The sequence below is a fragment of the Ahaetulla prasina genome, chromosome 2 (genome assembly GCF_028640845.1).
Source record: "Ahaetulla prasina isolate Xishuangbanna chromosome 2, ASM2864084v1, whole genome shotgun sequence".
NCBI lineage: Eukaryota > Metazoa > Chordata > Lepidosauria > Squamata > Colubridae > Ahaetulla > Ahaetulla prasina.
This window is the reverse complement of record NC_080540.1, coordinates 176,792,511-176,808,903: the sequence shown is the minus strand read 5'-3', so window position 1 is coordinate 176,808,903 and position 16,393 is coordinate 176,792,511. Positions and strand designations below refer to the sequence as shown.

The 16,393-nt window shown below is 39.1% G+C and overlaps 1 protein-coding gene across 4 annotated transcripts in view; it reads left to right on the top strand.

Annotated features, from left to right (window-relative positions):
- Positions 1–16,373, top strand: part of L1CAM (L1 cell adhesion molecule) — a 112,408-nt gene extending 96,035 nt beyond the window's left edge. For 2 of the 4 annotated variants that reach the window (XM_058166762.1, XM_058166759.1), the window contains 3 exons: positions 5,520–5,648; positions 6,872–6,944; positions 14,160–16,373. In XM_058166762.1, the coding sequence (XP_058022745.1) occupies positions 5,520–5,648; positions 6,872–6,944; positions 14,160–14,388 (431 nt within the window). In that variant the 3' untranslated portion in view covers positions 14,389–16,373. Of the gene's footprint in view, positions 1–773; positions 3,751–5,519; positions 5,649–6,871; positions 6,945–14,159 lie in introns of those variants that run through there. The other 2 variants (XM_058166761.1, XM_058166763.1) reach the window with 2 other exon arrangements.
- Positions 16,374–16,393: the final 20 nt, after the last annotated feature.

Here is a 16,393-nt window from a genome sequence, read left to right as displayed (position 1 = left end):
TTATAGTATTTGAGAAAAGTATCTGCCAGCAAGACTACTCTTATGGCATTTACCTTACGTTTCAATGGGCATTCATATACATGTAGAATGGTGTCTTGATAGGCAGGAAACCTTTTACCCATTACTCAGAGTTTGCGGGAAAGAGTTGCTAGACAAATGGAATAACATCATAACTATGTGGTATGTTGGACTGCAGGGCCAACACAATGTGTAACATGTCCACATTAGTGCAATAGGACTGGGTGTTTTGTTAATATGATTTATTGGGTTAGGGATTTTTCTGTCTTCACCGTATTGTGTTGGGGGGGGTGCACTGAGGGAGCTCAACCAATCTCATTGCACATATGTTGTGCACTGACAATAGAGATTTGAATTGGAATAGTAATTCGGTTTTTTTCTTTTTGCAGAGAATGGGAAGTTTATTGTTCTGTAAATTTCAAGATGTGTCGTAATTCACAGGCCGTCCATGGACTAGCTTGATTAGGGTTACTAGAGTGGTCAGTATTGACCCCCAAAGGTCAATGGGACTATCCAAGAAGCTCTTGTTATTATCCTGATTATTCTTTGTAGTACCATAGGTTAAAATATTTATTAAATTATTTTCATACATACCAAATGTTTGGGAGTTGATGGACAATCTGAAATTTCATGAAGGGATCAATGAGTTGAAGAATTTGAGGACCTAGGCAAGATGATGGTGAAAATGTGGCAATTTTCCTACTGATCAGCTGGTGGGGGAACACTGATTGGTTCCTTCTTTTCTCACTTTGCAGCATCAGCATAAGTGAAGATAATCACTCCAGAGAGCCTGAAGGCTTCAAATGCTTTGGGGGATTGAAGAATGAAAGTGATGAAAATAATGAGAAGTGGAAGTGACCTCATTCTATAATTATGGCAATGTGGAAGGATCCACTGAGATGAAATTTCCAAATTCTACATTCAGCATGTGGGAGAAAGGGGAACTTAATTAGCAGTTTGGGCGAAGGGCCAACAAATAACCTTTCTTAGAACCTTTCTTTTCATATACAATGAAGCTTTAGGGCAATCTAAATTACCAAAGACATAGATGGAGGCACTGATATCACGTATCCCAAAAGATCCCACAAATACATAGCAAATCAAGAACTATAGGCCAATCTCGCTACTTAATGTAGACTACAAAATATTCGCAATGATAATCGCTGAAAGAACCAAAAACATATTAAATAAAATTATTGATTTGGACCAAAATGGATTTTTGCCAAACAGACATATAAGAAACAATACAAGAATGATTATGAATTCATTAGATTACTAAGAGGCCCATCCGGATAAGAAGTTGGCATTTGTAGATGCTCAAAAAGCATTTGACAATCTAAACTGGAACTTTCTTATTAACCAATTGGAAATTATGAATTTTGGGGAGAAATTTACAGACATGATCAAAGCAATCTATTTGAAACAATTGGCTAAAATAATAATAAATGGGGAAACAACGGAGAGGATTAGTATAACTAAGGGTATAAGACAGGGATGTCCCTTGTCACCCCTCTTATTTATACTATCATTGGAAATATTACTAATACAAATTAGACAAAATCAAATGATAAAAGAGTTGAAAATTAAACAGGAGGAATATAAAGTTCGAGCTTTCTCAGATGATCTGGTTTTTATCATAGAAGATTCTTTGGAGACGGGAACCATCTTGATTCATGGAGTGGAAGAATTTGGTAAAGTGGCTGGATTTAAAATAAACAAGGAAAAAACTAAGATATTACCCAAGAATTGTACCAAAAGGCAAGATGAGGAATTGGAAGAGAAAGGGGCATGCATAAGAGCACAAAAGTGCCTACCATTCCTGTCCTATTGTTCCCCTTCATTATATCAGATTAATACTTTGCTTATATATATACATATTTTAGCCTATATTTTATATTTTATATATATTTTAGCCTATATACATGTTTATATGTTTATATGATATGTTATTGTTTTTATGTCAATATTTGCATATACTGTTGTGACAAAATAATTCTTCCACAATGGCGGGGAAAAAAAATTGGGGATTCAAATTGTTAAAAAGATAAAATATCTGGGAATTTGGTTAATGGCAAAATGTTCTACATTAAAAGAGGATAATTATGATAAATTGGTACAACAAATACAAAAAGATTTAGACATTTGGACAAAATTACAGATATCTTTAGAATTGCCATAATAAAAATGAATATACTACCAAAATTGTTATATTTATTTCAAACAAAAGTATTTTTTGATCAATTGAATAGAATAATAGGTAAATTTATTTGGTTGGGAAAAAAAGCACAAATAAAATGCAAACTTCTTCAGGACTCCAGAACCAAAGGAGGCTTCGGCCTATCCGATTGGGAATTATATTATCAAGCAGTGGCAATAATGTGGCTAAAGGATTGGGTTCAATTAAGAAATAAGAGAGCATTAACATTGGAAGGCCACGATCTTCAATTGAGATGGCGCACTTTTTATGGGAAGGAAAAAATAAAACCCACATATATTTCCAGAGACGTCTAGTGTGAAATGCTTTTTTAAATATTTGGGATAATATAAGGAAAAATCACTATATGAAAGTACCAGTTTGGATTTTAACAATGGAAGCCATAATCTATCCCAATGTATTGGACATAAACAAAGTAATAAGATATTCGGAACTTTTAGACGAATTTGGAAACTTAAAATCAGAACAGGATTTAAGAAATCAGGGGATAAAAATTGATTGGTGGCCATATCTGCAAATTAGAACAAAATACAAAAAAGACCAGGAAAAACACAGTATATATACAGAACTTGACAAGTTATTATTAGGAACAGGGGAAAAAATGATTACAAAAATGTATATTTTTTTGTTAAAATTCAAAATGGAAGAAGAAACTGTGAAATAGACAATGATTAGTTGGGCGAGAAATTTTGGGCATAATATTCAATTAGATCAATGGGATAGATTGTGGGAGAGAAACTACAAACTAACAATGTCAGCTGCTTACAAGGAGAACCTTTACAAAGTGCTTTATCGATGGCATCTGCCACCAGCGAGATTGGCCAAGATGTTCTTGAACAGGTCAACATGTTGGAAGTGTGGTCATAAACAAGGAATGTTCTACCACATGTGGTGGACCTGCCCTAAAATTAGAAAATACTGGTGTAAGATAAGAAAGTGGCTGGAGGGGATAACAGAATAGAAAATAGAGATGAAGCCGGAACTTTTTCTCTTGGGCGTTCTTGAAGGGAAAATGGAGAAAAAATTACAATATATCACAATGCATATATTAACTGCAAGTAGAATTGTCCTAGCACAGAACTGGAAACAACCAGATATTCCTCCAGACCAAATTATAATTTAAAAAAAATATGATTGTGCAGAAATGGACAGACTGTCCATGGAAATGTACTATCAAATTTGGATCAGACAATATTCCTGGCTTGAGAAGAGGCGAAAAAAATAAGGGATAATCTGTTAAATATAATATGTGGAAGATAAAATTGTTGAAGAAATATAGGATATGAAATTGAACTACGAAGAGGTAATTATAATATGAATAAGAATTTAAGATAGAGAGATATAAAATTAGAATTTTTGTAAATATGCTTGTTATGATAGAAATACCGATATAGAAAAGCTGTTATTTGTGGAAATTTTTTGTTATGTTGTTGTTGTTTTATGTTTTTTTTTCTTTCTGTGTTGTACTTCTGTATTGTGTTTTAAATGTTGGAACTTCAATAAATACTTTTTTTTTTTTAAAGAACATTTCTCTTCAGGAAAAATGTATTTGGAAAAGAACAATTATAAGTGAACAGAGGAGAAAATCCTTCCAATTAATTCCTACCACAGTGATATAACCATTATAACGTTTGACTTGTTAGGAGGTCTTCTGATCCAGCAATATTTCTAGGAATTGCTAAAGGGAAAAATCTGATTTGACTGAGTGTGGATTGATGACTACCTTTTGTGAACCATCAAAGGCAGGAACAGGAACCCTCCTATTGTTCTCCAGTTCAGTTCCCAGCTTGAAACATGAACAATTTTGAGGGAAGAGGGCTGCAAAGCATCCCCAGCACCTTTTTCTCAGAACTCAGCTGTTTCAGGTTCTCTCTGCTATAAAGGGCAGGAGACAGCACTGTAGGGGCTTCCCCACAGCTCTTTGTGGGCTCTCCTCAGACTACTCGAGTGAGCAGGCAAAGAGGTTTGGAAACAGGATTGTGAGCAGGAAGAAATAGCCAGGTAGCGGAGGAGATGGGAAGAGGATGGGGCCTGGCAGCAGAGGCTTGTGGGTTAGATGGGGTGATCCTGAACTATACTGTGTCACAGGCTGCAGGATCATATCATGTATGTTCCTGAGAAAAGTCAGTAAAAACAGCTCTCTTTAAAGAGAAATCAGTCACTCAGTTAAAATGAGTTGCAAATGTTTTCTGCTCTCCCGCCTCTCCCCCCCAGATTATATCAGAAAAGTACCGTAATCAATACTGATAACTTATAAACCTCCCCTCCCCCCAGCAAGGCAGTGGTACTCTTTTTCAAGTATGAATATGAACAATATACCCTACATGTTAAGTTTAACTTATCTTTAATATTCCATTTCCATTTTAGAAATAAGCAAGCTCGTTTTTAAAGGATGAATGTAACGTAGAGAGCAGTGTATGCAATCATCTCCCTTAAGAGATGCAGAAAGAAGAGTTTTATCCCTCAATCAGGCAGGAGGAGGAGGAGGAGGAGGACTAGTAGAGCAGTTTGTCATTATTTTTTATTGAATTATGAAGTATTATAAAATACAAAATACAAAGTAAATAGAAAAGTGGGGGAGGGGAGAAGGAAAAGAGAAATGAGGAAAGATAAGAAAAAGAAAAGAAGAAGCAGCATTGACTTCTGACTCTGTTACAGTAAAATAAGGCATTAAACATCAAAACACAATTTTTTGCTTTTTCATAATAATACACACAAGCCATTTCTATAAAGATCTATCGGTCTAATCAGTAAAAGCCAAAGTCAGATTTTCATTCTTTTCCACATCAAGCACAAAGTTCAGAAGTGGTCTCCATGTGGAAACAAAAGTACTCATGTTCTTTTCTTTAATCAAAGTGGTCAGTTTTGCTTTTTCAGCCAACTCCATCAACTTCTGCAACCATTCACCCATAGTAGGAATTGAAGTGTCCTTTCATTTTTGTGCATACAATAGTCTTGCTGCCATCAACATATATAATAACAAAGTTCCCCCAAAAAATTCTCTTAGAAAATTAGTAGAGCAGCTTCTCAAGGTCCTTTCAAGATCAGGAAAGGCAAAAGGCAGCCCTTTGAATTAGTCCCCAATTTTCTCCCACCGGCCAGTATGGTTTTTTTCAAGGAGAGCAGCAGCACTAGATTGTCCATCTCTGTAGCTTGTTGTCCTTATGGGGTGGGTTGGCTGTTGACATCTTTCTGCCCCTTGTTTTGGACAAGCGCATTGCTTGGTAGGGAACAGACAGCTTTTGGTGAGATGGTATTAATGCTAAGCACCGATTATTTTCCACAGTTCAAGAGAGACAAAGAAGCTTTGCTGCGGAAGGTTGGTTCATCGGATTTATCAGCGCCATTGTCCTCCTCATCCTGGTTCTGGTGCTTCTCTGCTTCATCAAGCGCAGCAAGGGCGGCAAGTACTCGGGTGAGGTGCCCCCAGCCCCACCCTAGCACCTCGCGGCAGACCCCCATGGGCCTCCCCCCAGGCTATTATCAGTTATCAGTTATATAGCACGCTTAGTGTGCCTGGTGCCGTTGGTCCTCACAACAGTCCTGTGAGGTAGGTTGTTATCGTTCCCATTTTACAGAAAAGAAGCTGAAGTTTACAACTGAGCTCAAAGTTTGACTCTTGTGTCCAAAGCTCACATCAACATCTGAGTTGCTGGTCTGGGTTAGGTACATTTAAGCCAGATTTCCTGAGCTGGAAATATGCTACCACATTCATAATTGCCTGCCAGATTGGCAGAAAATGATGAGTTTTTTAGTCCAGTAAAAAAGATACCACATCAGGCTCAGGATAGTGAGCTAAAAACATGGTGGGGAAATATTGAACATATTATAGACATAGCTGTGCCATCTGCTTAACCTGGTTTAATGATTAGTGAAACTAGAAAAGCAGGCGAGTGCTCTTCTAGCAGATTCTCAGCTTTTCTAAAACTTCAACTCCCATTACTGCTTGCTAAAGAAGATGAGAAAATATGTTTGTTCTTTTCAATTCAAGAATTAAAAGCTACCCTTGAGCAGAAAGACAAAACAGTAAATCAAGATAATGATGATAGCAATAGTGGCAGCAGTGTTGAAATAGATGTATTGTTCTTACAGCACTATTGCTTCTTTTTATAATGCTTCACAAGTGTCTTAAAAACTGTCCAGAGATGATGATGGATTAGTGTACTTCAATATTCTCCAATTCTGCACCTTTCAGAGGTGTGGGACATAAATCACTCTTGTTTTCTAGCCAGTGCTGTTACTGAATATTCTGTCTGTGAGTGTTGGGAGTTGTAGTTCTAATGCATCTGGAGGGCCCGGGGTTGGGGAAGGCTGTGGTACAACATGGGTGGACAGGTGCTTCTTTACAACAGTCCCTTTAACTCCAACCTCCTAGCACTGTAGGGTTGCTCTCAACCCCCCCCCTCCCCATCTTGCATTCACATCTTGCTGGTTATACCCTTATTTCAAGGAATTAAAGAGAAATCTAGTCCCACTGAGAGACAAACCCTCCCCTTCTTCTTTTCCATATTTTTTAAAGTTTTCCCCGTTCCTTGTTGGGAAATCCCCCTGCCCACTCCCTTCCCAAGGTCCCACTTTGGAGGGTCCCTGCCCACCAACCCTTTTGCCTTGTGTAACATACTTTCTCTTCTACCCTAGTGAAAGACAAAGAAGATACGCAGGTGGATTCTGAGGCCAGGCCCATGAAGGATGAGACCTTTGGAGAATACAGGTACGATAAATCATTGCTCTTTTTCATGGCTAGAAAACAGTAAATTGCCCCAAATAAATGACATACATAGTTCCTTTGTTTTATAATACATACAGTACATACCATTTTCATGATCAGTTGGGATTATCTTGATACAAATTTGTATAGTTTGGGTACAAATTTAGCCTTGATTATTTAAGTCTTTGGGGTTTATCAGCCATAGATTTAAGGGTGTGAGGAAGCAGTATGACAGCACAACAAGAATGCAAAAATGACAGAGTGGGAATGAGACATTTTCCACAGATTCTAATCAAAAGCACATTAACTTGCCAACAGATGGTTAATGTTGGGAGGGGGCAGGAGGAGATAGAATGATTTAATACACTTATGAGACCCTGTCAGCAAGTTTTTGGTGGCTTAGTATACCAGAGCAGCAAAAAGATCTAAGTGCTGTCATTCACAGTGCATTAATAGAAGGCTGGGGCTATCAAGACTGCTAAATTATGCTCACGGATATAAGAAGATAACAAAAAGGATTGGCAAGGGCAAGGAAGGGAAATTCATAGTGTTTCCCCTTTATATGTACGTACTGTATAAATCTTTGTATATATAAACCCAGCCATCTGAATGGTGCCAGGATCTATTGGTGCCTTCCATTTCTCTCCTTTGACTTCAACTTACCTTCTTTGAAATATGATGCTACTTTTTCTTCTTTTTTCTCTAATCTCCCCTGCCTTTACTTGACTAACCCAGATCCCTGGAGAGGTAAGAATGCAAGGGGTAAACAATGAATTTTGCACTGCATGTTGCTGGGGGAAGGTGAGCTTAGAAGGGCCAGGATAACATTACCCATTGGCATGCTTCTGGGTTTCACTGACCTTATCATATCCGGGAGAAAGAAAAGCCATTTCCATAAAGGGAATTTGAGAAAAATCTTAATTAATGGAAAATAATAATCCTAAAAATGGCTACAGATAATTTTAAAACAATTCTTTTCTGTTTCTACTCTCTAGTGAATAGCAGTGGCAAGAGGGATATTTCTCATTAGAAAGAATATTGGTTAGGGACTACATATGAAAATGGCTTTTAAAATTTCAGAATACATTTTTCCCTAAAATGTCATTTGTCAAGAGTCTCCACCATAATTGCAGGTAGACTGAAATTTATCTTGCTGTCCCTGAAGTAAATGCATTTGAGCCCTGACACCTTTTTCAAAGAATCATCCCCTCTCCCTCCAGAGGAAACATAAAATATAATCAAATTGTTAAAAGAAAATACTGAGATTTCATACTTCAGAGTTGCCTTGTTTAAAAAGTTGTCTCTTTTGTGTTTACGTATGTGGACATATGTGCCTAATGTTACCTTACTGTCTTAATCGGAATTCTGATTTCCATTCTCTAGGAAGCAGTTTTTGTTAATAGAAATTCAGAAAAAGAACTGTCCCATTGTTTGAACAATCCCAAATCTCCTACCGGGTTATATTGCAGCCACAGCAATAAGAAAACTCAACGGGGCCCTTGGTGCTCTCTGAGCTTCATGGCTTCCTTGCAGATCTTTTATTACCAAACTACGGTAGGTAACATCATCTGCAGATGATGTTAGTTTGATAATGAAATGTCTGCAAGAAAACTACCAAGCTCAGAGAGCACCAAGGACCCCACACTTCAACCCTGAGCTACAAATATTCTCTTCTATCAGTACCATGATATTTGCTGGGTATCTTTGGTGTATGTTCAAATGTATGTGTGGATAGGCATTGTAATGCTTCTGGGATAAAAGTGATCAGTGCTAACTGTGCATGGTTTGTCCTCCCTCTCTTTCTCATTATCTCCCTTTCATGAAGTTCATCAATGATTAGATTTAGGTAACAACCTTCCCTTACCCTGCCTGCCTGCCTGCCATATCTTGCTATTTCCTCCCTAATTTACCTCCCCTGGGTACCAAAATTGTATCTAGCCAGCTGCCACCCCAGTTGGATCTCAAAAGTAGGGATACTGGCTGGCAGTCCCTCTTTTGAAAATCTCTGGCAGATGCTGTGCAGTCTGTCTGCTTCTCTCTGCTAAATTCACATAGTCCTCTCTCTAGTACTGGGTCAGTCTACACAGCCTTTGAGTTGGTTTAGTACTCATTTGCAAGAGTCTCAAATGAGCTTCCTGGGTTTAAAAGGAGCTTTCTGAGTGCTCCTTTGGCTCTACTAATTTCCACATCTGCCTGTTGATTCTAAATGCAAATCAAACATATTTGGCTGGATCCTTTTTGGTTCTGTTTCAGTTCTCCTCCACACATGTTCACAGGGTTTCCATTTAAGTTTATGCACATCCAATGCATGCTTGATGGTCCGTGGAACTTGGAATTCAGAACTCTAATTCTGCATGCTTCCCTTTTGTATATTGGAGACTTCCTCACCCAGTGAGGCAAAGCTGGACATTTTAATGTTAGAGTGGGGGTAAACCCAAGCTCTCTGACATGTCCGGTATTTGGTATCTGCTCCTAGGTGTGTTCTCTTTCAATTAAACTATTGTAAACTTTGATGCCCCTTAGTGTACAGCTATCTTCTTTGAAGTACAGGCTTTCCTTCACATAGGGATACCCATGCTCTAATCCCCCTTTTTTTTCTATTTCATTCCATGGTTGTACACCCATCACTTTAGATATTCATTGCTGTTCTTGCAAATCTGCACAGCAGCACTAGGAAACATTGTGCTGATTTTTCCAGGGATGAAAAGCCAGTCTAGGCATAGAGTGTATGTGTATCTTAAGCACATGGGGGTCATTGTGATAGCGTGGCTAGAGAGGGTTAGGAAAGTCAGATTCATATCCCTACTCAGCCAGTCAGTAATGTGAGGGCGGTGATTATCTCAGGGCCCACAGGATTATTGTGAGTTAAATTGTGTACCCAGGTGGGAGATGGAAGAACTTTTTTATACATGAGTCCCTAGAGAAAAGGTGGGACCTTAATAAACTAAAAACAGGCTTATCTTTGCCCAGAAAGCAGAAATGAAGCAGGCCCATAGTGAGCACTGTTCCACACTGCTGCATTTGCTCCTTTCCCCTCCGATTGGTCTGTTTCCATTTAAAGCTCCCCAACTGGGCGAGGCTTTCAAGACTCACTTCTCATTCAGATTTGCTTGGAGTGAAAAAAGAGGCCTCCATCTCTGCTTAATACAGAGGTTTCCAAACTTGGCAACTTTAAGACTTGTGGACTTCAACTCCCAGAATTCCTCAGCCAGCTTTGCTGTTTGGACACCCCTGGTTTAATACATGAGCAGGGCAAAGTGTTGCTTAAGATCCTACACAGTCTTCAGAGGGCCTCTGGAGTCTGGGAAAGCCTCCAGAGCTCAGGGAGGGCAAAAACGCCCACCCCTCCACCCTAGTGCAGGAGGCCGACTAGGCCATGTCCACCATGGCCACGCCCACCCAGCAATCGGGCAGAGAACCTTTTGCTAAAATTTTTGAAGCCCACCCCTGGGAAGGTAAATAAAGGAAATGAGCCGAGTCTTCTCCATATGCATAAAAGAAAGGCAGAACAATGGTAGCTGTTGTAAAAATTATTCTGTAAAGACTGTAAAGACTGAGAAGGAGTTTTGTTGACATAGCCCTTTTAAAAAGAGCTCATATCCTGTGCTTCTTTAATAGAGCAATATTGGTTAAACCGGTAATTATTCATGATTTGTAAGTAGAGAAGAGACAGGATCATAGATCCCTTCCTGCGCATACATATAAGTATCGGGGGGGGGGGAATGTTAGAAAGCAGATAATATCAGTATAAGAAGTTTAAATTTATCCTCCGGAGGAGAAGATGACAGCAAGATTTTAAAGTATATTCTTTAAAATATATTCTGAGAGCCAGTTTGGTCTAGTGGTTTTAAGGCACCAGACTAAAAATTGGGAGACTTGTGAATTCTAGTCCTGCTGTAGGCATGAAAGCTGACTGGGTGATTTTGGATCAGTCAATCACTCTCAGTCCAACCTACCTCACAGGGTTGTTGTTGTGGAGAAAATAGGTGGAAGGTAGAATATTAGGTATGATTGTAGCCACCCAGAATTGCCTAAAAGTGAGATGGGTAGCATATACATTTAATAAATAAATTAATAAGAATAAAAATGATGAAGGTAGGATAAAAATAAACCAAAAAAATGAAAATAAAATCCTTTATCCACAGAATAATGTATTTATTTGATTTATCAGAGATGAAGAAGCTTCTTAGATGAGAAACAAAACGTCTTCAAAGAAAAACCAAAAAGTCCAGTTGCCTCCTGAAAAAGCACCTTTGGGATATTTGATTTATATTTCATCTCTATTTCTTTACAACTCAAAATGGTGTAAATAATGCTCCCTCCTATTTTCCCTAGCAACCCTGTGTGTTGGCTTGGACAGTGAGAGAGAGAGAGAGACTGACCCCAAGTTACCCAGTGGGTTTTCCTGTCCTAAGGGAAGACTAGAACTCATGGCCTCCCATTTTCCAGGCCAATGCCTAAGCTGCCTTATTGTACTGTAATCGTTATTTTGCTTTTTATAGTGCCACTTTTGACCAAAAAGCCTCACCTACTTTAGTCACAGAACACTATATGTTTTCTTAGGGAACATTTCTAGTTGCTCAGAAAAAAGACTAAAAGAAAAAAAAATCTATTAGAAAGCACTGCAATCAGGAGTAGAGAGGGAGGAGATAACAAAATCCTGGTAGATTTATGCTTTCTTACTGCTTAATCACCTCCGTGACCGCCATTTTCTGAAAGGGCCAGCCTCCCAGCAGTCATTTTTAAAAAGCATCCATAAGATGGCTTCAAAATTCCAGATGTGCCCATGAATTCACAGCAGTTGTAAACTTGCTCCTAATTAGACTCTATTTTATTTTCCTTATGATTATTTGCCTTAGTACACATATAGTAGTTTATAAAATCCAGACTTCAGCTAGTCAACAAAATCAGTGAATATGCTTAACTTTAAATAACCCTCAACTTCATAGACAAACGTGGGGAGGGGAGACTTTTAGCCTCATATCTATTAATATGGTAATGAGATCGTACAAATGCATAAAATGTATGTAAAATAAATATAATGGATGTGACAGTGTAGGAACATTCTCCTGAGTAATTTACAAGAAACTGAATGTTGTCTGCTGGGGTGCTTTCAGATTTTACCCATTACATCCCAAGCTCACAGATTGAGGTCCATAAAAACTAGAGCTTTATTGTGCTATAATAACCAAATTGTGCAGGCTTTTTCTGCTTTCCAGATGTGTGAGGGCTCCTCTCCCATAATCTGAAACTATGGCAACAGATTTTGGGAACTGAATTCCAACAGGGACCTCATACTTGGAGAAAGCTGTTAGTTGCTGATAAGTGAAAAAGTATTGTATTTTTAAGCATATGTTTTTCCAAATTTAATCAAATAGCTTGTTAGCCATGGTTCATGCCATGAGGGTACTTTAAGTGGTATGTATGTCTCAGAGTTTATTTGACGTTGTTACTCAAAAGAACACAAAATATAGGTAAGAATACAAATACCTTGTAAGATGGCCACAATCTCCTCTAATTTCAGTAATTTGTTTAAAATAATATTTTTTCTTTAATATTGAGAACTTAGATATATTATGTGGAAAAGTCACACTGTAACGACAATCTCTCCCCCAAGAGAGAAGAAGGGCCTAATTAAGGAAAATATTGGGAACATCTGTGGGAGATATAGAGAAATACAGGATGATGAATATTTGCATTTTGTTTCATTTTAATTCCATTCCATTTTTGAATGAAATCATTACAATTTGGCAAATAAGGCAACCTGTTCACAGTTTGACATAGCCAACCATGACTAACAGATTATAATAGAATAAGATGAGACCAGATCCAACTAATGAGATCCCTCTCATATCAGCATGAAGTTGTTTTGAGTTGTGCCATTCATAAGTGGCCTTTCCTGTTTTGCATGATTTCACTTTGCCTCTAGAGAACACATCTGTGTACACAAGCACACTTTCTAGCATCTTTCACAAGCAGCCAGCCCTCCTTGTGGGTGACATCAAAGTCCTGAGGAGGGAATGACAGTTTGCCAAACTAGGACAACATGGATGACCCATTAATGAGGATAGCTCATTCATTAGCCAGTACTGGGGCTCCAGAACAAAAATAAATGACAACTCTGGTATAGTATATAGCACTTGTGCTTTAGCATCCCATCCTCTTAAAGCAGGCATGCACAAAATGTGACCCAGGGCTGAATGAGGCCTTCTGATTTTTTTGGAATTCTCCTTAGGGAGAATGAAGCTAACTGTATATAACTTTTCACCTGGAAGTGGCAAAAAAAAAAAAAGGTTATTTGACTCTTAAGTACCCTTAAAACTCTTGAATTCCTCTTCTAAAATGGGTCTTGGCTCTGCCAACTTTAGGAGTGTGGCCTGTGACATGTCATACAAAATTTGGTTTGTTCCTTGATCTGAAAAACCCTGTCTTGAAGGCTATTTTTTTTGCATTCCAAAGGAGATTGACAGCATGCTGCCCACTGAAAGATTCTTAGCATGTATTTTAATGGAGAAGCAACCAGGGTCTTATGTTCTGGCTTCCTGAAGGGAATGATCCAGATGGACTGATGGTTTCACCAGCTATGAAAAGATGCAGGGAAGTTCTCTTGCACATTAACTGTTGAAACCAATATGGAAGGTTTAGATGGAATGACTTCTTTAAGCCCCATCAGTCAGATCGATTTGCCTTCCAGACATTTAATAACATGCTGCCTAAATATGGGCCATTTCATTTTATGCTGTGACAAAGTCATTTTGGTGTAAGCTGCAAACTCTGGTCTTCCATAAAGGCAGCTGGAGTTTCCCTTTCAGTCATTCTGCGATTGTGTGAAGCCCCCTTATGGAATGTGGACTGGCCCCTGGCATGAGTTTATGTGCATGTTCACCCATAGCTATGCACATCTTGCTTATATGTGCAGATATATAATACTACTATGCTTCCCTCTAAACAACTATATTATTATTTATTCTCTTAGCATGCTGTGACTTTTATCAGGGTTGCCAGCCTACTGTTTGCCAGATTTTTTGGACTGCAATCCCTAAAAGCCCCAAGCAACATGGATCCTCCAAACCAACCCTGCTGTGGATTTGGAACCATTTAATTCAAAACGACAGCAGGGTTTCAGATTACTTAGCTGACTTTGAATTTCTATTGCTAAAGATACGATTCTTTCCACTCTATTATCCTTTCTCATTGTTGTCCTTTTCCCCCCTACAGTGACAATGAGGAGAAACCCTTCACCAGCAGCCAACCTTCCTTGAATGGTGACATCAAGGCTCTGGGCAGTGACGATAGCTTGGCAGATTATGGGGGCAGTGTGGACGTCCAGTTCAATGAGGATGGCTCCTTCATTGGCCAGTACAGTGGCCAAAAAGGCAAAGAAGGAGGTGGAAATGACAGCTCTGGGGCTACCAGTCCTACCAATGTGGTCACTGCCCTGGAATAAGTGGAGGCGTTTTCCCAAAGGATTCCCCCCGCCCCCAGTCCTGGAGAAGAGGATTTCCCTATGGATTGCTGGGGGCAGGGGAGGTGAGCACAGGGTTAATCACCTCACCCAGGCAAAGAATCAAAGAATCAATGTTCTTCGAATGGAAATAGTAATTGGTGGAATCTACCCTTTGTTTACTGGCTAACCCCACCCCAAAAAAACTAATCAGGGAGGGTTAGAAAATCAGGGGATTCCTCAAATAATCCACCTAAAAAGTATCTCATTTCCACACCTCCCCCCCAACCAGTTATCCTTCAGCAAACTATGTCCATGTTTTGTGTGGTGGGAAGGGAAGGGGAAGGGAGGGAGAAGGGGAGGGGCATATGACATGATTCAAGGGATGAGCTTATTGGTGAAGCCCAGGGCTTCATAAGAGGGGAGGGAATCAAGGTTCAAAATTGCCAAAAGAGCAGATGACACCCCCCCTTCTCAAGATCCTCAAATGTTCATTCTTTGTTCTTGTTCAAGAAGGGGATGTTAGATGGTGCTGCAATGTCTAATCCCAACCCAGATCAAGACAGGAGACAAAACAGAAGGTGACCTGAAAGAATTGGGAACTGAAAAACAGGGAATCCTTTCTCTGCCTCTGAGAGAAAGGGTGGTTAGAAAGAACTAGAAGCCAGAAGTCGTGGCTATGCAAAAGGAAGGAATACCAATGTGCTGAAATTCAGAAAGGGTCTGGGCCTTTCAATTTTGCCATTTACCACCTTCTCAAGGATTCAACTAAGGATGGTCTCCTGATGCCTCTTTTAGAAGGGAAGGGGTGCTCCAGCCAAATCTTCTGATTGTGTCTCTGCTGATCTGTCACTTTCTTCCCTTTGTTGTTCATTTTAAATCAGGCCTTGCCAAGGCAGCAGTTCTCTCAAAATTGTGGCTTTCAAACTTTTTACCTTGAGGAAAGCCGGCTCTGCTAATCCACTAAAATATTCCCATTTTTCTGTCATGGAAGTTGAGACCTATTTTGCGTTCATGAAAGCCATTGACCAGTTGGTCCTATTGAACATCCTCTTTACTTCACCTAAATTGATTCTCTATACCTGCCATTAAAGTAGCCCTTGGTTACCATAGCCCTACAAGAGCCTCTGATCAATTGCCAAGAAATCTCAAGGTATCCTAGAAAGACAGTTTGAGAACTGCTGCCAGACCTGGTCTCCTGGTGCTGAACAGCCCACTTAAAAACATCCCTTTGTCCTTTCTGTCATGTAAACTCACATTCCCTCTTTCATTGGGTGATCAAAATCCAGTTCTTTCCACTGGGCCAAATCCCACCATTTGACAACCTCCTCTTCCTCTTCCCTCTGTCTTAACTCCAACTCTCCTCTCAAACAGCAGAAAAAAACAAAAAAAAACCCAAGACCCTCCCTGCTTCTTGAATGCATCTCACGCAGCTGCCTTGCGACACACTCTTGTCTTTCAAAAGTGGCTTCTTGTTCACTGAATCAACCCTTACCCCATTTCCACCTCTGTCTATTGTAATGATGACTATTTTTTCTCTTGCTTGTCGGGGATGAAATGAATCCTTGCTTTTTTTGCATACAAAGTTTTTTAAAATAATAATAAAAAATAATAAAAGTACTCTGGTGTTTTGAGCAGCCCTACACAAAATCGTTCCTGCCTTTTCCCTCTCTGTAAATATTTCCAACCCTTGTGCTTGAGTTTGTTTTAGATGTCTTAGGACTGGTGTTTTTGAAGTCTTTTAGTGGGTCTATTAAGGTGGCTTGGAATTAAAAAGAGAAAAAAATGAAAAAAGTATTTTAAACAGTCCTCTTTCTCCTGAAACGTGATACCATTTCCACCCACCCATCCACCCTGCCCTATGTATTCTTCTCTTTTGTCAGGCCTGTTGCGATCTAACTTTCTCTCTTGATAGCTTTTTATATATATATATATATGTATATATATAAACAGAATTATAAAATGATAAATAAATGATGAAATTGGAACTTGCTTGGACTGGTGATGG